The sequence below is a fragment of the Bombus flavifrons genome, chromosome 11 (assembly GCF_040668555.2).
Source record: "Bombus flavifrons isolate JBK064 chromosome 11, iyBomFlav1_principal, whole genome shotgun sequence".
NCBI classification, from domain to species: Eukaryota; Metazoa; Arthropoda; class Insecta; order Hymenoptera; family Apidae; genus Bombus; species Bombus flavifrons.
In genome coordinates, this window is record NC_138452.1 from 9,966,359 (window position 1) to 9,992,654 (window position 26,296).

The window sequence follows — 26,296 nt, forward strand, 5'->3', positions numbered from 1 at the left end:
ATTTAAGCATAAGGTAGAAAGGTGGAAAGATTGTAACACTACATCAAATTACACGACTACATATACATAAACTTCTGTATGAGCTATATGGTTGGTTGCTCTGTCGAGTCAACTTTTCCGTGGTACGATATTATGAAAATTTTAATCTGCATTTGTTGAACTGAGTTATTGAACTGCTGTTAATTAAGTTAAATTAAGTTAAAGAATGCCGAAACGTCCATGTCCTTTTGAAGATAATTTACTACCCCAATTAAAAGTACACGTAGGCCAGAAGCAAATAGACAACGGCGTGTGTCAAGAGGAACGAATGAAGAATGTTTATGGTACGGAGGTTATAATATACGAATATTAACCGATATTATAATAATATACACTCTGTTTATTCTATTTCATATAGATAAAACAATGGATTTATTGAAAGAAGGTGTAAAAGTACTGTCACGAAGATTAAGTACTTCTATGGAATTGAATTCTATCGATGTACCATCATCGAGAACTCCTTCTTCGTGCAAATCCAAAAATGAACGTATCTCAAAACAAATGGTGTTGAATAGTAAACTAGAATTATTAGGAGCGGATAAAGCTATAAAGGTAAGTTATTTACACTTATTAACAATAGTAAAATCTATCTATCATAAATTTATTGTTATTATCGATATTACAAACATTTATCATTAATCCAATATAATCCAACCTATATGTATAGAGATTTTAAAATATGATAAAATTAACACCTTTCTCTTTTCCTTTATATCCTGTAAGGATGTTCGACCAAAGTATGATCTTTGTGAATGCAGTCGAGTGATAGATCAAAATATGTTCAGCAAATGTTCATATTGTGATCAAATTTTATGTAATTCTTGTCTCTTTGAGTGTATTAGTTGCTCAGAACTATTTTGTCAAAACTGTTCCCTGCCTACGTAAGTTAGCTTAATCTTGGAATATATACATATATATATATATAAATATTTGGAGCATTTCATTTTTCTTTATTTTCTTTTTTTTTTTTTTTACAGATATGATTACGAAGAACAAACTAAATGCCTTAATTGTTATAAATAGGGCTTATATATATGTATATTTTTTATACTCATTTTGTAAGTTACATATTTCTACTCACATTGGCTAATATAAAGGATCTTAAATTAATTAAAAAAATTAATTATAATACAATATATACAATGTAGTATTAAGTGTATTAAATGACAGAATTACCTGTTATCCTTCCCGCATCCTATTCTTGTCATTAAAAAAAATATGTACTATTTGATGTGAACTTACTTTTGCATATGTAATAAATGTTATGTTTGTTGTTCATCACGAAGAAAATTAGACAGAAATTCATCACAATTATGACATTGCTTAATTGGAAGTTAGAAATGTACAAATTAAAACTAATAGGGAAAAACAAAAGACTATCATTCAGATAATACCCCATAAAAAAGAGAAATTCACTAAAATACGTATGATAAAACGTTACTATAATTTCGACGAATTCAGAATGATTTAAGAAATCAGCAATCGTTGATTTATAATATATGATATATTGCAAATGATCAGTTGTATTGAATAATTTAAATTTCGTAAATGAATAAGAAAATTAACAAAACATTTCAAATAAAATAAATACTTAGAGCGGAAACGTATTTGTATTTCTGTATACATATATACGTACCGTTATCGCATATTCACGTGGGTTCTCTAAGAAATCTGAGTGACAGTAAGTAAGCCGTCTTTCAAACGAAAGATTTTAAATTTAGACCAGCAACGGTAGGAGATATTAATATCTACATTACTTTCAGTTATTATATTGCATTTACATGTATCACAAAATTACATTTCCATATAATATGTATTTATATCGTTCATTTTAATTTAAAAATTATTTTCAGAACACAATTCTAATAATTAGTGTGAAATGGATTTCTCATTTTAGATTAATTATTATATTAGATTAATTATTATATTATAAATTTCTTTTTATATTCAGATACTGATATGATTAAAAGAAGGAAAGCATCAAAGTTACCGGTACAAATCAATGAAGATGGAGATACTAATAACATATCAAAAAACAATACTTTGGTAAGATATTTACATTATCTTAAAATTTTATTATTAGCGATAGAAATTAAAACTAACAGTAGATCGTGTACTTATAGAATGTTAAAGAGAAAACAGAATACGATTTATCCCAAAAAATGAATATGAAACAAAAGGTAAAACAGAAGGGCACAAAAGAGTGTCAGAAAGTTAGTAAACAAATAAGTGTTTCAAACATGATACTCAAATATAATGCGAAAGCATATAAATATCAAATTCAGCAGTTAAATCTATTGTTCAAAAAATCTTTAAAATATCCAATGCTTACACAAGATGAATTGTATATGTTATTTGCAAAATATAAATCCGATGGACATTATAAAATTAATAAGAACTTACCACCATTTACAAGCCTTCTTGTTAATACACGTGATATGTTTAAAGAAAATCATTGTTATGATCAGTTTTCTGATATACAAAAAGCAAAGCCTGAAAACAGTGGGGAAACAATTGCAAATTCATATTCTAACACCTTTAATAAAAATCAACATGTAGAAGAAAATCCAAAGGTGTATGAAATTCTGCAATCAAATGTAAAACAGGATGTACTGAAATGTACAGAAACCCCTCAAGTAAATAATATAGACAACAGAATACAAAATAAATATCTTTATAATGATCAGAACTTTTTACACAGTAGCAATTATAATCATTTATATATGAACTATAATATGCAATCACATAATAACTTAGATATATTAAATGATATACAATATTGTGCTCAATCCAAAGTAGATGCTAAGAAAGTTTCTGATGCAGAAAAGACACAGTTTTCATGCAATTTAATAAAGTCACAAGATATTACCTCTGAACAACATCAAAATTGCAGATATATGAATAAGAATTTACTTTGTAACATACCTGATACACAATATGAAAATTTAACCAACAGTGAAATTCCACAACAAAATGATATACACTATTCGTTGCAGTATAACAATTTTTCGTTGAATCCAAACTTTTACAATGATTACTATTTAAATAAATGCAATAATGTGGCTCCTATCAATAATAACAATAATTACCAATCAAAAAATGTACAATCAATTTGTATTCCTCACATCAATAATTTAGAATCATGTCTTGATATGAAAAATTTGGTTGCTCCTCATCAGTTGCCATTGACAAGAAATCATTTAGAAGAACAAGGTAATTTAAACTTACCTATTCATACAGAGACATATTCTGTGTTGGGCAATAAAAATTTGCCATATATTTCCAATGAGGATGTCGGTAATATTCAGGCGGATTTTAATGCTTACAATACAAATTCAACTGTGATCTCAGATGATATTCTGTCACAAACAAATGCATTTATTCCATTGCATGCTAATATGGCCAATCAGTACAACTAAAATATTATAATATTTAAATATTACTCTTTAAATTTATACAAGATTTTATATATTTTTTTACTATAAATATTTGAAGATATATATATATATATATATATATATACATACTTAACAATATATAGTATAAATCTCGAAAATGTATTTAATATACATAGTTTAGTTTTAAATACAGAGAAAACATAATATATTAATGTACAAGTTATACTACACAATTATTTCTCGTTTCATTTTCTATAGATATATCAGTTTGAGTTTTTATAAATAAACATATTTAAAAATTTATAATAGGTAAAAAACAACTGCGCGTGAATATAATTATATAAGTTGAGGTATTATAGTTTATTAAGCAATATTCGAGTTGAGAATTTTAATTACAATTTATATAATCTATAAGTTGTAAAAATTCATTATGTTTTTGTAACAAATAAAACATATACTATGATAAAATTTAAAGCGTTTCAAGTTTGTACTTAATTAAATTAAAACATGGTCCCAATAAACCTTTTAAGTATCACTTTCACAATACTCAGTATTGAAATATATTAATGATTTTCATACAAAACCTCTTTTGATTTCTTACAAACGAATTATTGCATCTTTTTATATAAAAAATGTTAAGTACAAAATACATATAATGCAATACAAAAAGTTATTAATAATTTCATTTGAAATAAAAAACGTAAAAATGATAATACTATTCATGAGCTTAATGTAAAAGAACACAATGAATTTATGAAAGCACTATTAAGGTTCTTCGCATTTTGCTTGCTTTCGTTTCCTTTTGTAAAACCTATTAAAAATTTAATAGTTAATTACAAAATATATTCTGAAACTGAAAACTTCGTGATTATATTGAGAATAAGATATTATAACAAAAATTTGATTAAACGTCAGTTTATTATGTTATTGGCAAAAAAATGTCCGTGCGCGCGCACACACACACATGCACAGAATAAGAAATAATATGAATTATATAAAAAAGATCCTTACAAGTCATAAGGGTGTTATGTTTGTATGGTCCTTTATATTTTTTCGATATCCAGAAAAATCTGTTACCAAATCAATTTCATCAATATCTTCACCTAGGAGACGACCCTCTACATTGTCCTTAGATCTCCTAAATAGCCTGCAATTGAATTGAACAAGGCAAACAAATTATTAAATTTATTCCAGAAACGTTGAAATATCAATGTATAAATTAAAATATTGTATTACCTTATCTTATACTTAAAGATGAGACTGTATCTTATAACTATTTGTCACATTTTTCTATGTTAAGCTACAGATACAGTAAAATATTATACAAGCGATCTAAATATCATATTGTTAATGAATAATTTTGCAGTAATATAAGCATTTGAAGAAAGTTAAATTTTCAGGTATTGTATGAAATATAAATTCAATAACCAAATTAGTTACAACATACTTTATACGTCACTGCTATTTGCTGTAAGCAAATTAACTGGATACACAGCCAAATTAGCCCAAGAAAAAAGGTGCTATAATTTATTCCTCTTGCAATCAATCAAAAATATTGCTGCAATATTATAAACCTTCAACACAATTTCCAGTTCATATGCAGATCATAAAAAGTAGCTACGGTAAAAGCGTGCAGAAGAATATATGTACAAAAATTGAAAACCAATCCTGAGGATCAAATAATATTATTATTATTTAATAGATAACATATACATGTTCAAAAGATATGAATATTTATTTACAAAATATATATATATGTATTTTTTTTCTTACAATAACTGGAATCGATGTACAGTAAGAAATAGCTTATTTAATATCAATTATTTACGTTTAATACAATATTTACAGTTTAGTATAGTAAAATTGCTCCTGTATCAATTGTTGTTTTAGCACATTATTTACAACAGGAAGCGACATGTTTCACCAAGTTTTTGTTTGATAAAGTTCCTTTTCAGTCAGTCTTATATTGTTTTAAATGTAGTTAACAATAAGTCTCCATTTGATTAGAAAGATAATTCCATAAGTTTAATTTAAAGTTCACAGCCTGTTTTACTCATTCACAATGCAATTAAAATGTTGAGATATCAATAGAAAATTTGCTACTTAAGTTATGAAACATATTACAACTAGGATAGTAGTTTTACTACTATAATCACTAGTTATTTAAATTAAATATTTTTAATATCTTTGTTAGTTTAATATATTAATAATATAAATGATAAATAACAAGCACATAAAATTTAATAGAACTACCACCTTGATATTAGTATGATACAATTAAGAAAGCAACACGAATGTATGATGTCAGTTTTGCCGTAATTCTATTAGGCAGTAGGATTATTAAAGTTCTGCACAAATTTCGAGAGCATAGAAGGGGTTTGGGCATACCTGGACAATGTCGATGTTGATCTATGCATAATAGGTATTACAGTATCATCTAAACCACGATGAAGAGATATTGTATCTAAATCAATCATTCTTGCAGTAGAATGGGCATGCATCGCTGATAAATATTCTGATGTTTCTAAAGTGGTCTTCGTCGGTTTACGATACCTGTGAAAATAAAATAAACAACATTGAAATTTACAAATACTGTATTCCTTGAATGCAAAACTATTTCTTTTTTATGTGGTACTTACAATTTTAATAACAAAGAACTACCAACTACAGACGCTGAGCTTAAAGCCATCGCCGCTGACGACATCCAAGGTTGAAGGAAGAATCCGAAAGAACTAAATATTCCGGCAGCAATAGGAATACCCAACAAATTATAGATACTAGCAAATAAAAAATTCAACCTTATTCGACGAACTGTTTTTCTCGATAGATCCAGACACGCAATAACATCTAGAAGATCATTCTAAAAAATTGTTATTAATAGAGTATTTGTTGTATAAATATAAAATATCGAAACTTTTTCATTTAATTTTTAACTCACTCGCATGAGGACTACATCGGCAGCTTCCACAGCAACATCTGTACCAGAAGATATTGCAATGCCAACATCTGATTGTGCAAGGGCAGGACTATCATTAACACCATCTCCTACCATTGCAACTCTTAAGCCTTGATCTTGTAAACGCTGAATTTTGGCAACTTTGTGCGAAGGTAACACTTCTGCAAATACTCTAGTAATACCAACCTACATGAATAATAGATATTATGAATTGATAAAAAGTCATAAGCGAACTCATTGAGCGAAAGGAAGCTTACTTGTCTAGCGATAGAAACAGCAGTCTTTCTATTATCTCCTGTTAAAAGAATGACTTCTAAACCCATCTTTTTCAAAGTATAGATTGCCAGATGGGCTTCTGGTTTAACCGTATCTGCTACGCTGATCATAGCCACCAGTACATTATTCACTGCTGCTAAAACAGCAGTATGTCCTAGATCTTCTTCAATAACCATTTTCAACTCTACTTCTTGTGGTATATTAATAGCATTTCTTCGCATCCACTCTCTGTTACCAACGCAAATTTCATATACATCGTCAGGATTAGTCTGGTCACCATGGGAATCCGGACTTAGCAACAATTCCAAATTTTGTCTCGTGCTCGAAATTGGCGTAACATCGATCGACACATTATTTAAGTTATGCGTCCCAGAAGGTAATCTTTTTACCTCGTTAATATAGTTAAGAATCTTATCAGATTTTAATGCATCGGCCAACGTAGTTGAAATATGTGATACTTTACATTTAAGTCCACAACCAGCAACTGCTTGAAAATTCATGCATTGTCCAGTTGTTTCAGAGCCTATTGTTTCCTTCACGTATCGCACAATTGCTTAAGATAAAAAGCAGTTTATTGAAAATTGTACGCTAGACATAATATATAAAAATATAAGTATTTTCAATATTTTACCTGATGCGATCGGATGTTCGCTATTTGTTTCAGCTGTACAGATAATGACTAAGAACTTTGCTAGTGAATAAGCTGTTTCATTTACAAAGAGATTTATCTTTGTTACCATTGGTATACCATGTGTTATTGTTCCGGTCTTATCAAATACAATACATTTAACTTTGTGCGCATTTTCCAAAGGTTCAGCACCTTTTATTAAGATACCATTTAATGCTCCGACTCCAGTACCAACCATAACAGCAGTTGGCGTAGCCAATCCTAACGCGCATGGACAAGCTATCGCTAATACGCAAAGCGCGCTTCGAAAAGCATATTGAAATATAATTTCTTCTCTATTCATTCCGTGTTTTTTGATTTGATCGTTGTGCGAGATTGGTAAACTGTTTACATTTACATATCCCACTATTATCCAAACGAGTAAAGTTACTATAGAAACAACTATAACAAGAGGTATGAAATAACCAGCTATCTTATCGGCTAAATGTTGGATAGGTGCCTTATTCGTTTGTGCCTCTTCTACTAATCGTACAATTTGTGCCAATGTCGTGTGTTCTCCTGTATGCGTGGCAGTGATTAGAAGCGGGCCATTTTGATTTATCGAGCCACCTATTACAACCGATCCCTTCTTTTTTGGTACCGGCATACTTTCCCCGGTAATTAGGCTCTCGTCGCAAGTAGAATTGCCTGATAAAACTCTACCATCGACGGGAACTTTGGCACCTTGCACTACTTTTAGGACATCGCCTCGTTGTACTAAATCTATACTGATCAAACGTTCAGATAGTAGCTCATTGTTAGGGCCCAAAGTAACCAGGACCGCGTCCGTTGCTTTCAAAGACAACAATTTCGATAACGCCTCCGATGTTTTACCCTGAAAAAATTAATTGCTTTTTATTAATTTTTGTGACAGTTATATCAACGTAAGCACAGTGTTTGATAAAAGATTGAAAACCTTTGCGACATGTTCTAACCATCTTCCTAAACTGATGAACACTAACAACATGGGAGGAGTATCAAAAAATGTCTGAGGACTAACGTGTTCCTGCATTATCATAGCTGCTGCAAGTACGGCGACTGAATACAAATAAGATATCGTAGTAGTCATAGAAATTAATACATCCATATTAGTCGTACCGTGTTTCAAAGCTTTGTACGCTTGAACGTAAAAATGCCAGCCACCAAAAAACTATAAATATCAGTTTGTCAAGATTTCTACTTAATTTCTTAATTTATAAAGAAATATTCGGAATTACCTGGACTGGTGTAGAAAATATGAAAAGGATTAAATTTTCCCAGGAAAGACCAGGAATTACGCAACACATATCTTCGTGCGTTTTTTCACCAATAGACATGATTACCATGAAGTATGTCATGGCTAACATACACGGTATGCCAAAAATTAAGGACACTAAAAACGCTGTCCGCCACTTGTTTATTTCTTCCCTACATAAAAACGAAAGATATACTTATTTCTATTTATTTGAAAACTCGTGAAATAAATTTACCTCTGATCCAAGTAGTCTCTGTTTTCTTTATCTTTATTACTAAATAACATTGCGGTGAAACCTAATTTGTTAATGCATTCGATAATGTCCCTGACGCCAATTTTTTCTACATCGTACTTGAATTTGCCACGTTGAGTTGCCAACGCAACTGCGGCAGAATGGACGCCTGGTAATTTCCTTACAGTCGATTCTATCTTATTCACGCAAGATGCACATGTCATACCTGTGATCTGTAAAATCAATATTCAGAACGATGTTGTCAATTTCGTGTCGCCAACTTGGGAAGTTAATAACCAGCTCACTTTTAATTCAATATCTCCCTCTCCAGTGCCAGGTTCCTCGATCAAAGTAGTAGGGAAGCCCAATTCCGATATGCTAGAAGCGATGTCAATCGCCCTTATCTTATTCGGATCAAATGCAACTTCTGCCTTGGCCGCCATCAATGCGACCAAGATATTATTTACACCGTATAATTTTTTGCAATGTTTTTCTATGGCAGCAACGCAGGAAGCACAGGTCATCCCCTTTGAGGAATACACCGATTCATAACGTCAAAGCAGTAACGCGAAGATGAATCAGGATTATTTTCACGCGTAATATTTACCGTTATATGTAAAAAGCATTTTGCTGTTTCGTTTTGAGTCTTTACATCACCTCCACCATTCATTTGCAACGGAAGTTCCTCTTGCGCAGAATTGTTTTTTAACGATAAATTCATTGGTGTTTCCACTCCTAGAACTTTACCGTTTACTTCTTTAACAAACGAATTAAAACCCATTTCTTCGACGAACCCTGATATTTGTTCAGCCGTTAGATCCTTGTCGTTGTAAGAAACCGTAGCTTCCTTCTTCTCTAAACTAACGTTCGCCTGTTTTATTCCTGCTTTCTCCGATAAATTGTCTGCAACAGAAATTGCAAAGAAACGCGATAACTTGACTATACCAAGAAGAATCGGTTTAACAAAATTCGGTACTCACCAATGATAGTTTTAACACAAGACGCGCAAGTCATTCCATCGATATGTATAGTACAAGTACTGATAGTTAATTGTAACGAATCATTTTTTTGTATGTTTTCAGTAGAGTTACTTTCGTCGCTGCATAGGGAAGCGGTGAATCCCATATCCTCTATCGCTTCGACCAATTCGTTCGGCGTAATTTTTTCCGCTTTATATTCAATGTAGCCGAGCTTCTCTTCTAGGATTACTTTAACGCTTAAAACCTCCGGTCGGCTACCTATGGTTCCCTCGATGTTCTTCACACAGCTCTGGCATCTCATACCGTCGATATTAACCTTCATAGTAGAAGTATTCGTGGAATCTTTCATTTTCTGCGACCGAGGAACGTACACCATCTGTGTCGTGCCTTCGTAATCGGTATCGTCCTCCCCATCGCTAAACAATCAGAAAGAATCGTTCATTTCAGTTTCACCGGCCTTTGAAAGACGTCCAACTTTACAAAGATAATACGCAATACACATTGCGTCCAGTCAATAGAATTAATTATAGCGATAAGCATTTGTGACATTAAAGTACATCGATAAATAACAAAGAACGTCATCGAAATATCGTAGCAGTTATCGTGGTCACATTAGTGTACCTACTTGCATTATGCAACCGAAGCAGCTTAGTTATCGTTCATTTTATAAACAATAAGAGAAAGTAATCGTTATCGGTCGTCTTCGAAGCGAGTTATTCGTTTAAATGTTAGAATACGATCGAGGGGACATATTTCTTTCCAATTACAGTGATTTTCCTTCAAATCGAACGTTAATAATTAAAATGACGAGTAGCATGATATTCTCGTCATCGATTCGAATTTTAAACGAGCAATTAGCAAAATTAGTCTTATTAAAAACGCGATATTATCGTTGACAACGACCCGAAACGTAAATAAGCTACGCTCCTCCCTCTTATCTTATGAGGAAATACTTTTTGTTTTATGTAACTCGCACGTTTGTCCGTTAATGCGAAAATTATAAAGAAAAATAATGCGCTCGATTCAGGATCTCTCGCGATACGACTGTTTCGATTGTTCGGTAATCTCTTCTTTGTTCTTTAAAGCAGATTATACCGAGATCTGAATATCGCCATCGATTAACGCGGAAGCTACGGAAGAACTTGTCGTAAGCGCGACGTAATTGGCGATCGCTATTACGTATTCGAAAGATAACGAGATACATAACGAAAATACGATCTTGCCTTTACAGGATTCGAAAAATCTTACCAAAACGAGCTCGTTGAGTCGTATCTTTTTCGAATTAAGGGCTGCCTATCGTCGTCCATCTTTCTAATTGCAAGTATGATCACGTTTCCGTTTCTGCGGTTTTATAGATCTTTCAAGAACGGACGACCGTTATAGCCGTGGAATTACGCGCGTAATCACGATCCCATTGGGTCAAGATATTAGACGAAATCATTCTAACGAGCTCTTAGAAGTCGATAAGCATTGCTCGCGAGATGATAAAACTAAGCCGAGTCTCGCGACAGGTCCGTACTTTCTCGAAAAGGGGCAAAGAATAAGAAGGAAAAAAGAAAAAAGTAAACGAAAGCTGGGATGATCGAAAGAGAAATTTTTGACCGCGTTAAAAATATTTATCAAAGCAAAGTGGATATTCGTAATGAAAAATGTGCTGACTTGCGTCAGTTGAAATTTTGCGAAAGAGCGCGCTAACAAGAATAGGCAGTTTGGCGAAGTTAAATATTTCAAAAGAAATTGAAAAAAGAAAGAAACGTAGATTGGAAAAATTGACCGGACGACGAACACTAAAGTATCAACGAGATAATCTATCGGATCGCTCACAAAGACGCGATCATTGGCTCCTTTGTCGTGTAGCCATGATCGTTTTATAAGATCAGCCCAAGGATTTCCGGAATTGTACGTGCAATGGATACAATTAGCCAGTGTTGTGGCCAGATCGAGATCACACATTCCTTGAAAGCGAACACGTTGCAATGACGACGAGTGGGGCGCGAACCAAACGCGCGTTCGTGTGTTTGACTGGAATTGATATCACAGACCGACTGATAACTCCTCTAATCGCCATGCTACGCGATCCCGTCTTTTTGCTCACGGCACTTATTCGATCGCTCGTTACTCCTCTCTACAAGGACAGTTGCGCACGACCTTTTCTCACTTCGTTCGTACGATACTCGAGTTTAGAAATTCCCTTCTACTCGTATTCCAACGATACTGTAACAGTAGCCGCATTGAAATTGTTCGGAATAGACGCGATACAGACGCTCGCTTTGGATGCATACCAGTATATACACGTAGAAAGGAAAAAAGGAAAGAGATGAAGCATCGAAAGAGAAATGTCTCGTCACACTTTCTGCGCGCGGTTTTCTAACCTTCATCAAGTATCCACAGATTAAATGAACGTTGCCAACGTCGTCTCTCGATTTAAATTAAATTCGTACTATTACGAATTACCTATTAAGCTATGGTTACAGCGTGCTCTCTCTCTCTCTCTCTCTCTCTCTCACTCTCTTTCTCACTCTCTTTCTCTCTGACTAACGAAACGTGAAGACCGAAATGCACAAACATACTAATAAACTCGTAAGAATCTATTCGTCGTCTGATTCGTCGGAACACGCATCCGCTGTAAGCATAGCCTTAATTGCATTGTGCGCAATATACATTTTGCAAACAAATTAGCAAGATAAGGAGGAAAAGCTTCTGTCGCTCTATCGCGTTTCAAGCGTTGAGTTTTCTGAAACAATTTACGAAACAAGTAAAAGAAAAGGTACTGACCCAAGTAGTTTCATATTCTCATCGATCATATTGCCGTCGTAAAACTGCAAGCAAGGAAACGACTGATAGTGGAAATTTGACCGATTCGCTACTAATTTCTTGTGAACTTTGCACAAAGATAAAGGATATTTCATCATCCTAGATGGAATTTCAGTTTTCCAAGATCATACACATATGTGTATATATATATGTATGTATATATATATATATCCTATAACGATCTTGTTCGTCATGTATCGAACAAATCCACTTCATAAGAAAATGACCGTAACGAATGGAAATACCGATGATGTATTCTTCGTTATCAATTCTTTTATATAGAGTATCGAAACAAGGAAACCAACTGCAGTGTTTGCTTCTCTGCCCTTTATTTGTTTACGGGTGTAAATTTTGCATAAGCGAATTTAAGCTTTATTTACAAGACTCTATAGAAACTATAGAAGACTCTGGCAAAGCACGTTTCGTCTAACGTTGCCCTTTCTTCCACTTTCTCTATGTTATTTTAATTTCCTATTCGACAGTTGTACAGCAGCTGATACTGATAACGACGCACTCTTCCTACTTTCCCCGATTTATACATTAATAAACGCTTCGTCCTATCGTTCTTCGTTCGTTTAATTTAGTTTCGACGCTCAAACGATTCGTTTAGTGGTGTCTAACTGCAAAAGACGTTCGTTCGACTTTGAGCTTCAATGTGTACTTATACAAAGCAAAGCATGGTACTTAAACCGATGTCGCTTTCTCGCGTCGTTATCTATAAGTATACACATCGGATCGTTTCTCTTCTTTTTAACTTCACGGTTCTATTACTTGTCGCTGTTGAACTATTTTTCGATGCTTGATGGCTTTACGACCGTAGTATAATTGCGGGGAACACGTAAAACCGCAAGCCTTTATCTTGTTTCCTTTTCTTCGACTGCTTCGTAAAAGCACTGTCTTTCAAAATAAAACTCGTGTCGAAAACTCGGTGACAACTAAACTGACCGGAGAATAGATTGAAAGAAGTCGAAAAACGCGTTTAATTATTTTCATTGAATCTACGTTTGAACGATGCCACATTCTCGATGATATTTATACGCAAACAGACGAACGACGGAGTCATGAAAAATTCGAAACTATGTTGAAAAGAGTTCGATGAAAAATGAAATTAATTCAATCGAATGAAAGAGCGAATATAGTACACTGGCCAAAGAACGAAACGCGTTGAACAGCTGGAAGCGAATGCATGATTTCGTTGTGACTAAGTGTACATATACCTGAAAATGGATCGAATAAGAATGGCATGAACAAGAGAGAAAGTGGTGTTCCAGATCCACGTAGCGAAAGATAGAATGGATAGATTTCTCGGCTGTATAATTGCCTTGTACGTCTATTTTTTTCATTTATTGAATCATATCATATTTAATATTATATTTCGATTCTTGGCAAAAAGATAAGTTTTTATCGCTTCTTTGATAAGTAAAATACGGATTAAAGGATCAGAAACAGATATGCTATCCATAATATTGATTGATTTAACGAATGACTTACCCCAAGTATTTTGTAGAATTCAGTAATTTATACCGCCACGTTTTTGCGATCTTCCGCATTACGATACAATTGCATAAAATAAATCGAAATAGTAATCGTTAAAATGTAAAGAACGTCACGATAACATAATGTTTTACGAATTGATACGCGATAAAATTGGAGTTATTCGATAGGCGAAGCGAAGGAAATACGTTTGTTACACACTTATAGGTTTGAACGATCAACAGATCACGATCAAATTTCGAATCCATCTATCCCTCTGTGTCGATTAGAAAATAAAACTACTGCGAGTCACCAAGTGCTTTTTGAAATACGAGCACTCAATAACATTCTTCTGTTCTTCACGTTTCGTCATCAAAGCATTGTCGTTTAATTTTCAAAACTATCGCGCGTTATTTTCGTCTTCGATACGATCAACTTATATGTATTACTTTTTTAACAAAGTTACGTTTCCTTTATATACGCGTCTCCTCTTACCAACTACCAATACGAGTTTAACGGAACAAAAAAATAATTTGTCCTTGGACAATTAGCAATATTTAAATAATTAAAGTTAAGCGATAATACTATCAGCAATAATTATCCATGCCACATATTTACTCTGTACAAAGCAACTATTTTTGTTCTATTCTTCTCTGCTATTTAACCTGTTTGATTAGCATTATAAAAGATACGCAAACGTATATATAAAATTAAATACAAAATTAATCGTAAAATAATAAAATATTTCATAATCTTTAATATAAAAATATGTTATATTTTGTTTAAATATTCATAGTACGATCAAATCACTTACTCTTCTTTTGTTACTGTCAGCTTTGCATTTGCTGCATCTTCCCTGTCAGCCTGTTCTGTAAAGTCAATGATTAAACATTGATTTCAAATATGATACAATTATTTAATGCAAATACATTGTGAAAATTATGTCAAGCAATAACTTGTAACAGATACATAATATTACCTGTACTGATTTTATTAAGCTGATGATTGTCATCTATTAATGTCTTTGTATTAATTTCTGATTCCATTTCTTCTGTAAAATAACATTCCAAATAAATAAATATATAAGAGTATAATTAAAATGATTGATCAATACCATTTTCAAATATATCCAAATTCAAAAACACTAAATAATTGATAACAATTGATAAGAATAAATAAGTAACTACAATATTTTTTAATCGTTACGTGAAAAATCTAAGAAAAGAGTTAAAAATGAATAAATACTGTTGTTAAATGGAATAGTCAATAAAATGAATGAAATCATCAGCTAATATTCATTCGCTCTATTATTCGCCACTATGCATATGTAACTGTCATATCCGATAAATAAGATTACTATATACATTTTTAACATTATTACGCATGATTAAGAAAATATGAAAAAATAGAATACATACCAATAAAATCAAATTTGAAAATAAAATGTTTCCATCAAAGTGAACAGTTCAATTTATGATTCACTTTTTTCACTATCTTACTCACATAATGCACCATCAGAGAGGAATACATTACTGGCAAAATCTTATTTACCGATTACAATTGTGAACATGCACTTTACTTTTGATAAATTATTAAAAAAAACAAAAATATATATATAAACATGTGATCTAAAATAAGTTTACAAAACTTATTAGGTTAAACGGATTCTTGTTCTATACACTGTTCTAACTGGATACTATCAGAATTGCTTAATGAATGTAATCTAACCTATAAAAAATTCATAGTTAAACCGAAATCAATGGATTCGATTAGTAATAAACTATGTGAATATCAGCACAGGCAATAGATAGACAATAGATTTCTATTCACATTTATCACACTGAATTGTTAGTACTTCAGTAGCAGCAGCAGCAGCAGCAACACCTTTCCTATTAGATTACAGCGCTCTATGGCTAGCGGCCGTTTTGCAAAGTACACTTTACGACTTTACAACCTTATCCCCACCACGGGAGTTATCAAATCTGTGTAATTAAGTTAGTATACGACTGTGGCCGGCATACAGGTAGTATGTCGAAATTAAAATGTTTGTCAATTTTGGTATTTCAAATGTTTTTAGTAAAAAGTATAGATGGTTCGATAGGTGATAGATCTCAGTTTTACAGTTTGTGCCTTGAAAAATGTCATAATGATAATTGCGATAATGGTACGTATTTTCAATATTTTATCAGGGAAAAACTGAGTGACATAGTAAATTGTGACAAAAGCTTAAAAAAATTATGATTAATAATGTTATTACACAAATTTAGTATTTTCCAACTAGAAAGTTAAGATAACAATAAAGAAAATATTTTTTTAGTGGTTTATTATGTATTATTATATGTACAGTATGTATATGTACATACCGATGTTAACTGATCATTTTACAGATCATAGATTTAAGGTACTACCTTCCTTATCATTAAGATTATTATTTTGGTCTTGTAAGGAAGATTGTAGTTACAGCTGTACTTGGAAGACAGTGGATTATTTTACATCTCATGGTTTAAAAGTTCCTCAATTTCATGGGAAGGTATATGACATTTAATAATAATAACATACATAAGTATAGAGTAAAATATAAATTTTATAAACAACTGATTTTTATTTTAGTGGCCATTTATTCGTATTTTTGGCTGTCAAGAACCTGCTTCTGTCGTATTTTCCATATTAAATTTTTATGCTCATATTACTATGTATTGGAAATTTAAAAGAAAATATGGATGTACTTATCCTATGTTTTACATATGGACTTATTTTAGTCTGGTATATATCTGTTATTTATATAAATATAATTCCCTTATTATATAATTTATATAAATATAAATATTTCTTATGTAAATTAAAAAAAATTTAATTCCAGGTATGCATGCACGGGTGGTTTTGGTCATCTATTTTTCATGCAAGAGATACTCCATTCACAGAAGTAATGGATTATTCCTGTGCATTTATTATGGTGCTTACATTACTGTATTGTATGCTACTAAGGTAATTTATACTGTTGTTAGATAGAATAGAATATTAATAGAAACATTTTAAAGACATCTCTTTATACATTTTAGAATAACTTATAAAAGCAACAGGTTATTTACTGTGATTACATGTGGATACCTTAGCACTCTATATTCACATTTATCCCATTTATGGTCTGGTTACATTAACTATGACTATAATATGAAATTTAATATAGTTATAGGTAATTTAATGAAGTATTTGTATTTCTTTCAATAATCAGACGTTTTTTAATTAAAAATTATAACTAATCATCATAATGTTACAGGTTTTTTAACATTTGTTATAACAATGATATGGTGGCACCGTAATCGTAAAAAATTATCTTATATTTATCTAATTGGTTGGTTTAATATATTAACAGTTTTTGTTACTATATTAGAAGTAGCAGATTTTGCACCAATCTTTTGGATATTTGATGCTCATTCTTTGTGGCATGCCAGCACAGTTCCTCTTACAATTTTGTTGTATAGGTCAGTATAATTTATTTAGTACAATGTTAATACATTCTAAATATATTTTTATATAAAATTTTTAGGTTCATGATGGCAGATTGTTCTTATTTGAGTAAATGTTATAGTAAATTAATATTAAATATTGATCATCATATACATTAGTAATGTCATTACTAGTCATATGTTTCTTTTGAGGTACTAAAGTGTTATTTCATTTACATAATAGTAAATATTATTCCGTATTTTTTTGTTAATTATAGAATATTATTTTTTATTAACATTAAATGAAATTTACAAAACAGAAATATATCTCTTTCATGTACTACTTAATATATCAGTAGTATATATATTTTATTACTTTTTTTGAAGATATTGTTTATACACACACACACATATATATATATATATATATATATATATGTGTATATATATATATATATATATCCAAGTCATAATTTATAATAAAGTGAAATTTAAAATATAATGATAAATACAATGAATTTGTAATACACATTTTTTTTAGATTGATATGAATGATTATCTGTTAAAAGATCATTGAACACATTTCTTCAATCTACTTCTTGTTTTTGTAAATATTAATGTGTAACATGACAGGATTAGTTGTCATTGGCAATGTAATTAATACTAAATATTAGACATTTTAGTGTTAACATATGAATTTAGAGCAAGGTATTAGTTCTGACTTAATACAGCCAGAGCTCATTGCATTTATTACTTAATACAGGAAAACATATAAATACTTTGGGGAATGTGTTGTAATATGAAGATATAATTGCATAATGTTTATATTAATTAAACCATTGACCGATTGATAGAACAATAGGTTTTAAGTACCCGGTATACATTTAAATTATTCGTATACCTTAATATGTAACAAGTAGTATACATATAATATAACAACCAATAAGATGTATACAATATTTTAAAGGCACGTTACATTAAACATTCTTTAGCTCCAATAGTACATATGCATATGTATATTACTGACATTCAATATAAAAATGTAATAATGTATCTAATAATTTTGTACACTACTTCTAAAGAATAAGTTCCCATTATGGGTACAAATTAAAACCTCTAAAAATTGTTATATTATAAATAAGATTAAACAATTTAATCCTTCTTATGTAAATGTAATATAATTAAATATATTACTCATATATTTTAAGTCACAGTGTAAAGACAATATGAGTCTGATTTTTTCATTAGCATTGAACTCTAGAGTTAAGTATCTTTGTTCTAATAATCTTATGTTACAAAATTAATGGCAAGTTTGCATTTATTATGACTCTTTTAGTTTGCAATTGTCAATTTTTTAATAAAAAAGAAATTGTACAAATTTTGCAAAACAAAAAGTGCATTTTATATAAAGTCAGTCTTATTATAAAATGTATCAAATAATTTCTGTATAGCTTACAGAAATATTTAATATTAAATAAATGCATCTTTCATATCTAAAACTGAAAGTAATTTTATACCATGTTCCTATTTAGTTGTAATAGATATTGTTTCATTATATGAATGTAAAATTGTATAAAATTTAGAATTAAATTGTATAGTTTTCCTTACATATTTTTTTCTTCTATACTTCAATTGTGCGCTTGTATAAATGTGCAAATTAAATAACATTATTGTCGCAAAGTAACCTTTATATTTTTTAATGTTCTTACGATTTTAATATTTTGAATAATTTCATAAAGATTTTTGATAAAAGTATATAGTTAAAAAAAGATTTATAAAAAGTCAATGGCCTAAATATTATTGAAAAATATAACTACTGATGTAGTTATTAAATAGATAGTAAGTACATATAAAACATTATAAATTTTTGTGCTTTTCTAAAAAAATTATATGGATAAATAAGTCAATATATCACAATATGGATACCAAATGTTTTGCATTAATCTACTTACTCTTCTCCTTCTTTTTTAAAGAATTAATTTTTGCTGTAATTTTCATTGTAAGTACTTTATATGTAAGTATATAAGATAGTATATATCAATCGATAATCTGTAATGTTTCTGTTATAAATGTTTAGCGCTTAAATAATGCCTCACTTTCTGGATTATCTTCTCTATGTTTCTCAAGATTTCCTGACAAAGTAGGATCTGGCCGCCGTCTTTTAAAGAACCCGAGTTTTCGAAGAACCAAAGTAATTAAGATAAATAATAACAAACCTGCTACAATAGCTATTATAATTATCCATATTGGTACTGGTTCACCATCTTGGTGATCAAGAAGATTCGGATATACAATTATTTCAGCCTAGATATTAAAATATAATTATGAAGTTAAAAATGCCGAATACATGACATTAAAGTAAAATTACAATTATACTCACAATTGCATAATCATCTTTTAAATTTTCTTGTTGTATTACAACATTTGGTGGTATAACAATTTTTGCATTAGAACCAATTTTTACTTCGTCTACTTTTGGATAATCTTCTACAAGAGTAGAATTCCACAATCTAAACATATGAAAAAGTTCATTTAGTAAATAAAGAATTCATTTAAAAAACATGTTTGTATAACTAAAAAATATTAAACATTACCTTGCTTTAACAGTAATAATTGCCTCCTGTTTTCGTTGCAAATTGTATATAAAGCATGTAATATCAAAGCATTTTGCAGTCCCAGCCTTACAATTCTACAATATTTAATGATAGTTTTTAAGTGTTTATTATATTTCCAAGATAAGATATCTTTTAAATTGATAAATTACTCACCATCGAAACTACTTGACGTCTGTGACCATCTTTATCAATGATCGTTCGTGTATTAACAACTTTTTCTGTATCTCGTCTAGTCCTCATGTGGTTAGTATGATTGTGTGGCAAGGGAGGAGGAGTAGATATTACAGATTGGAATACATCAATATCATCGTAGCTTATACTATCTTGCAATTTTAGTGGATTAACTACTTGCCCTGATGGTAATATACATTCACCATCACCTAAAGCTACAAAGTTGTAGAGTAAGTAAATATACTGCATATATTTCAATATTAAATAAGATATAAAAACACGTTAAATTAGTATAGAAAGAAATTTTACCTTGTACAGTTGGTAGCTCTTCTAAATACAAAAGCCATTTACCATGGGCTTTGTCATTCGCAACCTCATAGGGCCACGAAATGTGAACTTCTAAACTACTTACTCTCCATGGACCCTCGTTGAACACTTCGTACACATGCGATACTTTCGGTCCTACTTCATTTAAATGTTTTATGGCAGATTCACCTATAACTGGACCACCATAAAAGGCCCACTGAATTTTCGCACTCCTATAATTTTAATCATTTGTTTATAATTAATGTGTGATTTCATTTTGTATTACATTATCATCCTTTCTTGATATATAATTGTAAATAAATGTTACCCTTTAATTGATAATTCTGCTTGTTTCAATACTGTAGCTTGTAATCTTATAGGTTCTTTTTCTTTTATTTCTTTTGAAGTGGAATTTGCAAATATTACAAATTCCAATTGTGATTTATTATCTTCTAGTTCTTTTGGATCAAATCTTACTTGTATATTTACTAGTTTGTCTTTTTTAAAAGGATTTCCAATAGAACAGCCTACTATAGTCGCATTATATAAATTACAGATTGCAGAATCATTGCTTTTACTAGCGATATAATTTAAACTTTGAGAATGAACAATAAATAATTGTGCTTCATATGCAGATTCCCCAATATTAGACACGTTCACATCAACCACAACTTCGTCTCTTTCACCAAGGAGAAGTTCATAGAAATTTGGTTTTACCGAAGAAGCTAATAATTAAGCACATTAATAATTTCCATACATGTTTTTTAATTTAATATTTCAGAAATTTTAGTTATTCAGAAATATACCTGATAGATTTAATCGAGCCTTTACTTGCAGATCACTTTCACAAATATCATTATTACCACAATCTTTTTGAAAGGTGGCTTCAAATACACGAGCAGCTTCTTGTTGGTTTAATATAGGGTAATTCTTTATATCAGGTAAAGGTTCTCCTTCAGCTGGCATAATTGGTTCTTCTTGTATTAATGAGTAATTTAAGCGGAATTTAATAGGTGATTGAATATCACGTGTATTTTCCTAAAAATTATTAATAAACATATTTATAATGAAGACATTGAGTCTCTGGTAAAAATATTATTTCTAATATATAAAATATACCTTCAAATAAACTATTTCTTTTTGACAATGCTTCAATTTTGTTGTATCTAAATGAACAGTACGATTAACGTAATGTAAATGAGAATACCCAGTTCCAAACCAAACTCTAGAAAATTTTTTAACTCCAGTATAAGTTTCAGCTTCAATATAATAATTTAATTTTAGATTTTGCATATCTTCTTCTTTTACTAAAGATTTTGTCTCACAACAAGCTTCAAATGAGAAACTGTAACAAATTAATTACAATTTTATATGGAAATAATCTTACTTCTAAATTTTATTAAATTATACTTACCAGGTATGGTTTGAATCTGGATCTTCTGGACATCCAACTTTATTAGGATCTATAGGCTCAATTTTTTCTTGAAATGTACCATCTTTTTTTAAATAATGAATAGAAGTCGTAATATCAATGATTTTTTTCGAACGAAGAAGTGCTACAGCGTCGTTTTCATAAGCTCCTACTAATAAATCGAAATATCCATTTTGATCCATATCAATTCCACCACTTAGTGAATAGCCAAATGTTTGTAATGGTTCTGGCATATCTTCTGCATGTATAACCTAAAGTTAACAAATCTCCGCAATATAAAAAAGTATATTACATAAATATAGAAAATTAGTTTATTTCCATAATATTGTAGATAATAATGTAACAGTACCTGTGATGGTACTGTGATTATTCCATTCTTTGAACCAAGATATATGTATACTGTTCCTTTTTTTTCATATGGGGCTCCAATAGCAATGTCGTCATATCCATCTTTATTTAAATCTTTCAGATTTGTCAGAGCAAATCCAAATCTATAATTAAATTATACTTATTTAATGTTGTATATTCAATTCTATAGAGTGTTCCGATCTTATCCAGTCATACGTAGTCGGCATATTTTATACATCAAAATAAAACAAAAGTGCCATATAAACATATGTTATCAAAAGTATTATGATATCTTCTGGCTGCTACTAAACGTAAATATTCCTAAGCTACGAATACTTTGTGCCATAGTAATTCACGTTCGTTACCGCTCATTTCGTATACTGTTTTTCTTTTGTTATAATTATTTAACAATGCATACAATGACATATGTTTATACGACATTCTTTCCTTATCTATTTTGAGTTATAAAATGTACTGGGACATCTTATATATGCGAAGTTAAAAGGAAATAAAACCTTGATTCTTCACGCCCAACAAGTTTAGTAGGTTTACTTTTTTCACGTTTCTTGTAGGTTTTTTGTAATTCAGTATATACATATACTGCACCTCCTTCTGCCTTATTGAAGTAAAAAGGTGCAGCTACAATAAGATCATCAACTCTAACAGCAAAAAAGTGAAGAAGTGTAGTTATGCAATTAAAAAAGATATATGCTTATTATGTGCTTAGAAACAATATATAAAGAATTATACTTGTCTCCATTAACATCTGCAGAAGTAATTTCGTATCCAAAACTTGAAGCAAATTGTTCACCATCCAAAATAAGAGCAACATCCATATCTGGCTTAAAATCGCGTCGCGTAAGTAGAACAACTTGACCTGTACCATTTGAACGCGGGGCTCCAGCAGCATAAGCTAATCCAGTACCAAAGAAATCACCCACAGTAACAGACATTCCTGTAAATTGATTTGTTCTCTTTTTCTTACTTGTACAATAACTTAATAAACTAACTTTATTATCATCAAATACCATACTACCATATAGAAGAAATATATTATCTTCATATGAAATATTTACCTAAATAACTATATTTGTTAACGGGAGAAGAATCTTGCATTGGAGCATTATAAACTGTATTATCCCTAGTTAAAAATTCATCTGAAACGGTAAAGAGATATAAAGTCCCTCTCCAAGTATGTGGGCCGGGAGTACCAATAACGACACGATTTTCCGAAGTAAGTACACCACTGGTTCCTGCTTGACAATATCCAAACTGTTCATGTGCTCTGAAATAGAATCATAACTTTTGATTGATTCCTTCAAAAACATTAATTGTAAAAATTATTAAATGAATTTACTTGTTGGTAGGTTTTCCAGAGCAAGGTTTTTTTAAATCTTGATATTTCAAATCTTGTGTCAATATATAACATTGCCCTTGACCCCATTGAGAATCTGCTGTTTTTACAATATGTCTATGAGCACAAACCTAAAAATTTATTATACTAAATTATATTCAATTTAATAGTATTAATAGATAAAATATGATGAAATTCATACCATTACTTTGCCACCAGAGCCTTGACTGCGCACTGTTACTCCTAACCATTGATTATCTTTAATTTCATCATTACCTGGTGGTATTAGATCATCAGATTCAAGATCTAAAATGCAGAAAACAATTTATTAAACGATTGGTAATGATAATAAATAATTGTATAATATACATGGTATTCATTTTACAACATAAATGTTTCCTGTCAGAAACTTCACACAGTAAAGTTATTGTCATTTATGACTTCAAATTACCTAGTAATCTTTTCTTGTTTTATATTATATAATAACTTTGTGTCACTGTGAAAGAAGTAAAGGAAAGGAAGACGGGTAAATATTTGAATGTATTATAAAATAAAAATATTCTGCCTAATTTGGAAAGAAAATAAAATAAAAATAAAAGCTGAATAATATCAACAATTATCTATGAAATTTCATGCTATAGCAAATAAAGAATAGATATCAGAAAGATTATTAAGAAGCAACAATAATTAAATATACTATTCGTAAAACACATGAGAACATACATAATTTTATTCCTTTGTGTTATCTATAAATTGTGTACTTCTAAAATGCAGATGTGTAGTTAGTAAGAATATAGTTGCAAATATCAGAAAATGTTAATAATGCATTTGGTAGAAAATATTCTTTGAATCACAAAATACAAATAATGCAATAAAATAATTTTTATATCATAACTTAAAATGCCATGCTGACATAAAAATGAGCATATCAATATAAATATATATATATACAAAATCACAATAAAATAATTCATAATAATAAATTAAATGACTGCTCATTCAAATAACACCATTCAATAACTTACTTGTGTCATACAGACTCCCTTCTGCTGCTCGTTAACCAACACATAATTTAACAAAAAAATAATCTTATTATATGTATAACATAAAATAAAGCACAATAACTTAATGACTTTATGAAATAATAACATAAAAAAATGACATGCACAATGACTACACCAAAATCATATATAAACATAAGATGACACTTAGACAATACTATAGCATAGAAATAAAAAATATGTGTATAATTTTACTGATAAAATATAAATTAGCTTAGATAACAATACGTTATTTAGTTAAATTTTGACTTGTTTCAAATATAACAAGTTTTAACATACTTCTATTAATGTAACATTAGTATAGTAAATACAATATGCTTATGACAATTAAATGTTTTAATACAATGTAGAATTAAATCTTATAACCAATAAATAAGATGTTTATATCAGTATTTTTGAAGAACTTTTTTAAATTAAAAACATACTTAATCGTCCATCTGTAATCACTTGAGTGCAATCTGTTTTATATGTTGTTAAAGGACATTGCCACAATGCACCAGATCTATTAGTTTCTGGTTGCCTATTTTGATCTAAAGGAGCTCCAATTAACATCCTGTAACAGATATTATTCTTAAAGCTTTCTTAATGCATGCTTCTTGTTTATCTAAGCCTTATCTTACCATCATATATTATATAAGTGATGTAATTAGTAGATAAAAGTATAAATTAATAAAATATTAACAATACAATATTTTGTACATAATACATATAAGTATGTATTGTTATCTATATTATACATATATATGTATACATTCTCTTGATAATTTTAATTACAACAAAATATTATAAGTAGCACATACCAGCTTTTTGATATTGTTCCATCGTCGGAAGTTTCTTGATGTTCGGCTACAGAGTAACCGAAATAAGATCCATTTAATCCTTTTTTTATAACAGGTATTCTTGGTTCTAAATTAAATGTGTGCACTAAGCATACGTTCAAAACGACCAGAACCAGTTGATAACATTTCATTTTGTGGTTAACTTTAACCGTTCTTGCACATATAATATGATAAAGGTAAAAAGGTATAAATAATATCTGACCTCGTACAAGCTCTTATCGCTACAACTATTTTTATATACTTTTTCTGATTTTATTACTATAACATTCATCTGCACCTTTTAAACACGCATAGGATCTAGCAGATCCACCCACGCAATCTATACACAAGCTTTTTCGATGGCAGTGACAACTATATTTTATAATTTTATAGAAAGCAATATTTAATAGAAAAATATTACCAATTATATTTTATTAAAATTTTTATTGTTTGAAATTCTATGAAATGTCTATATGTATAAATATATGCTAAAAGTTTCTTATTTATGCATAGATAATTAAACAAAATTAGTATAAAATAGTTTACTTTCTTATGGTACATTTCTGTAGTATTTTATCTTTATCATTGTAATTAATATTAAAAAATTATTAAAAATGCTTTGAATGTACATACATTCATGTGATTTAATTAATTAATATATATATTTATGTGATTT

General features: G+C 30.0%; 5 protein-coding genes and 1 long non-coding RNA gene across 20 annotated transcripts; 4 read left to right on the forward strand and 2 right to left on the reverse strand.

The window, feature by feature from the left end:
* The first annotated feature begins 63 nt into the window (after positions 1–63).
* Positions 64–1,186, forward strand: LOC138185329 (apoptosis regulatory protein Siva). Its single transcript, XM_069124218.1, has 4 exons — positions 64–323; positions 398–591; positions 763–920; positions 1,017–1,186. Exons 1-4 carry the CDS (start codon positions 206–208, stop codon positions 1,060–1,062), a joined length of 516 nt encoding a protein of 171 aa, XP_068980319.1. The 5' UTR covers positions 64–205; the 3' UTR covers positions 1,063–1,186.
* A 138-nt stretch (positions 1,187–1,324) lies between these two features.
* LOC138185326 (putative uncharacterized protein DDB_G0289263) lies at positions 1,325–3,511 on the forward strand. Of its 2 annotated transcripts, none has more exons than XM_069124215.1 (3): positions 1,325–1,770; positions 1,991–2,085; positions 2,163–3,511. In XM_069124215.1, exons 2-3 carry the CDS (start codon positions 1,999–2,001, stop codon positions 3,456–3,458), a joined length of 1,383 nt encoding a protein of 460 aa, XP_068980316.1. In that variant the 5' UTR covers positions 1,325–1,770; positions 1,991–1,998; the 3' UTR covers positions 3,459–3,511. The 2 variants fall into 2 exon arrangements, with proteins under 2 accessions (XP_068980316.1, XP_068980317.1); XM_069124216.1 differs by having other exon boundaries at positions 1,325–1,720.
* Positions 2,698–15,966, reverse strand: ATP7 (copper-transporting ATPase 1). Of its 13 annotated transcripts, none has more exons than XR_011174578.1 (17): positions 15,488–15,647; positions 15,049–15,120; positions 14,884–14,938; positions 9,783–10,198; positions 9,410–9,705; positions 9,108–9,329; positions 8,806–9,035; positions 8,554–8,743; positions 8,253–8,486; positions 7,301–8,171; positions 6,651–7,222; positions 6,376–6,579; positions 6,077–6,297; positions 5,826–5,990; positions 4,449–4,584; positions 3,268–3,398; positions 2,698–3,105 (listed from the first exon to the last, which is right to left on the reverse strand). XR_011174578.1 is itself a non-coding variant. In XM_069124205.1 (17 exons), exons 3-16 carry the CDS (start codon positions 15,113–15,115, stop codon positions 4,452–4,454), a joined length of 3,876 nt encoding a protein of 1,291 aa, XP_068980306.1. In that variant the 5' UTR covers positions 15,116–15,120; positions 15,488–15,697; positions 15,798–15,904; the 3' UTR covers positions 3,791–4,248; positions 4,449–4,451. The 13 variants fall into 13 exon arrangements, 9 of the variants coding, with proteins under 9 accessions (XP_068980306.1, XP_068980311.1, XP_068980310.1 ...); XR_011174577.1 differs by having other exon boundaries at positions 3,268–3,454; XM_069124205.1 differs by lacking the exons at positions 2,698–3,105; positions 3,268–3,398 and adding exons at positions 3,791–4,248; positions 15,798–15,904 and having other exon boundaries at positions 15,488–15,697.
* Positions 15,967–15,975: 9 nt separating this feature from the next.
* PGAP3 (Per1-like protein PGAP3) lies at positions 15,976–17,931 on the forward strand. The gene is made up of 7 exons (XM_069124217.1): positions 15,976–16,233; positions 16,457–16,599; positions 16,680–16,832; positions 16,930–17,054; positions 17,129–17,262; positions 17,347–17,551; positions 17,617–17,931. Exons 1-7 carry the CDS (start codon positions 16,098–16,100, stop codon positions 17,693–17,695), a joined length of 975 nt encoding a protein of 324 aa, XP_068980318.1. The 5' UTR covers positions 15,976–16,097; the 3' UTR covers positions 17,696–17,931.
* Positions 17,932–18,307: 376 nt separating this feature from the next.
* On the reverse strand, positions 18,308–26,032 carry mew (multiple edematous wings). 2 transcript variants are annotated; one of them, XM_069124103.1, is made up of 18 exons: positions 25,603–26,032; positions 25,228–25,355; positions 24,767–24,790; positions 23,944–24,047; positions 23,745–23,872; positions 23,464–23,672; positions 23,138–23,342; positions 22,903–23,046; positions 22,389–22,530; positions 22,022–22,290; positions 21,727–21,952; positions 21,414–21,645; positions 20,936–21,332; positions 20,611–20,840; positions 20,284–20,516; positions 20,110–20,204; positions 19,896–20,025; positions 18,308–19,819 (listed from the first exon to the last, which is right to left on the reverse strand). In XM_069124103.1, the coding sequence occupies exons 1-18, from the start codon at positions 25,770–25,772 to the stop codon at positions 19,589–19,591; spliced, it is 3,297 nt and encodes a 1,098-aa protein (XP_068980204.1). In that variant the 5' UTR covers positions 25,773–26,032; the 3' UTR covers positions 18,308–19,588. The 2 variants fall into 2 exon arrangements, with proteins under 2 accessions (XP_068980204.1, XP_068980205.1); XM_069124104.1 differs by lacking the exon at positions 24,767–24,790 and having other exon boundaries at positions 25,603–26,030.
* On the forward strand, positions 20,447–20,949 carry LOC138185270 (uncharacterized). The gene is made up of 2 exons (XR_011174560.1): positions 20,447–20,531; positions 20,620–20,949. It is a non-coding gene; the product is annotated as an uncharacterized LOC138185270 (long non-coding RNA).
* Positions 26,033–26,296: the final 264 nt, after the last annotated feature.

Bases quoted from the DNA above. Each gene is read 5' to 3' on its own strand.
- LOC138185329 (XM_069124218.1), top strand. From the start codon at position 206: ATGCCGAAACGTCCATGTCCTTTTGAAGATAATTTACTACCCCAATTA. The intron at 592-762 runs GTAAGTTATTTA...ATATCCTGTAAG, and splicing joins GAGCGGATAAAGCTATAAAG to GATGTTCGACCAAAGTATGA. The intron at 921-1,016 runs GTAAGTTAGCTT...TTTTTTTTACAG, and splicing joins CAAAACTGTTCCCTGCCTAC to ATATGATTACGAAGAACAAA.
- LOC138185326 (XM_069124215.1), top strand. From the start codon at position 1,999: ATGATTAAAAGAAGGAAAGCATCAAAGTTACCGGTACAAATCAATGAA. The intron at 2,086-2,162 runs GTAAGATATTTA...GTGTACTTATAG, and splicing joins TATCAAAAAACAATACTTTG to AATGTTAAAGAGAAAACAGA.
- ATP7 (XM_069124210.1), bottom strand. From the start codon at position 15,115: ATGGAATCAGAAATTAATACAAAGACATTAATAGATGACAATCATCAG. The intron at 8,744-8,805 runs GTAAATTTATTT...GTTTTTATGTAG, and splicing joins AGAGACTACTTGGATCAGAG to GGAAGAAATAAACAAGTGGC. The intron at 8,487-8,553 runs GTAATTCCGAAT...TGATATTTATAG, and splicing joins TATTTTCTACACCAGTCCAG to TTTTTTGGTGGCTGGCATTT.
- PGAP3 (XM_069124217.1), top strand. From the start codon at position 16,098: ATGTCGAAATTAAAATGTTTGTCAATTTTGGTATTTCAAATGTTTTTA. The intron at 16,234-16,456 runs GTACGTATTTTC...ATCATTTTACAG, and splicing joins TAATGATAATTGCGATAATG to ATCATAGATTTAAGGTACTA. The intron at 17,263-17,346 runs GTAATTTAATGA...ATAATGTTACAG, and splicing joins GAAATTTAATATAGTTATAG to GTTTTTTAACATTTGTTATA.
- mew (XM_069124103.1), bottom strand. From the start codon at position 25,772: ATGAAATGTTATCAACTGGTTCTGGTCGTTTTGAACGTATGCTTAGTG. The intron at 25,356-25,602 runs GTATGTGCTACT...TATCTGTTACAG, and splicing joins GGAACAATATCAAAAAGCTG to GATGTTAATTGGAGCTCCTT. The intron at 21,953-22,021 runs GTAAGTATAATT...AATTTGTTACAG, and splicing joins CCAGATTCAAACCATACCTG to TTTCTCATTTGAAGCTTGTT.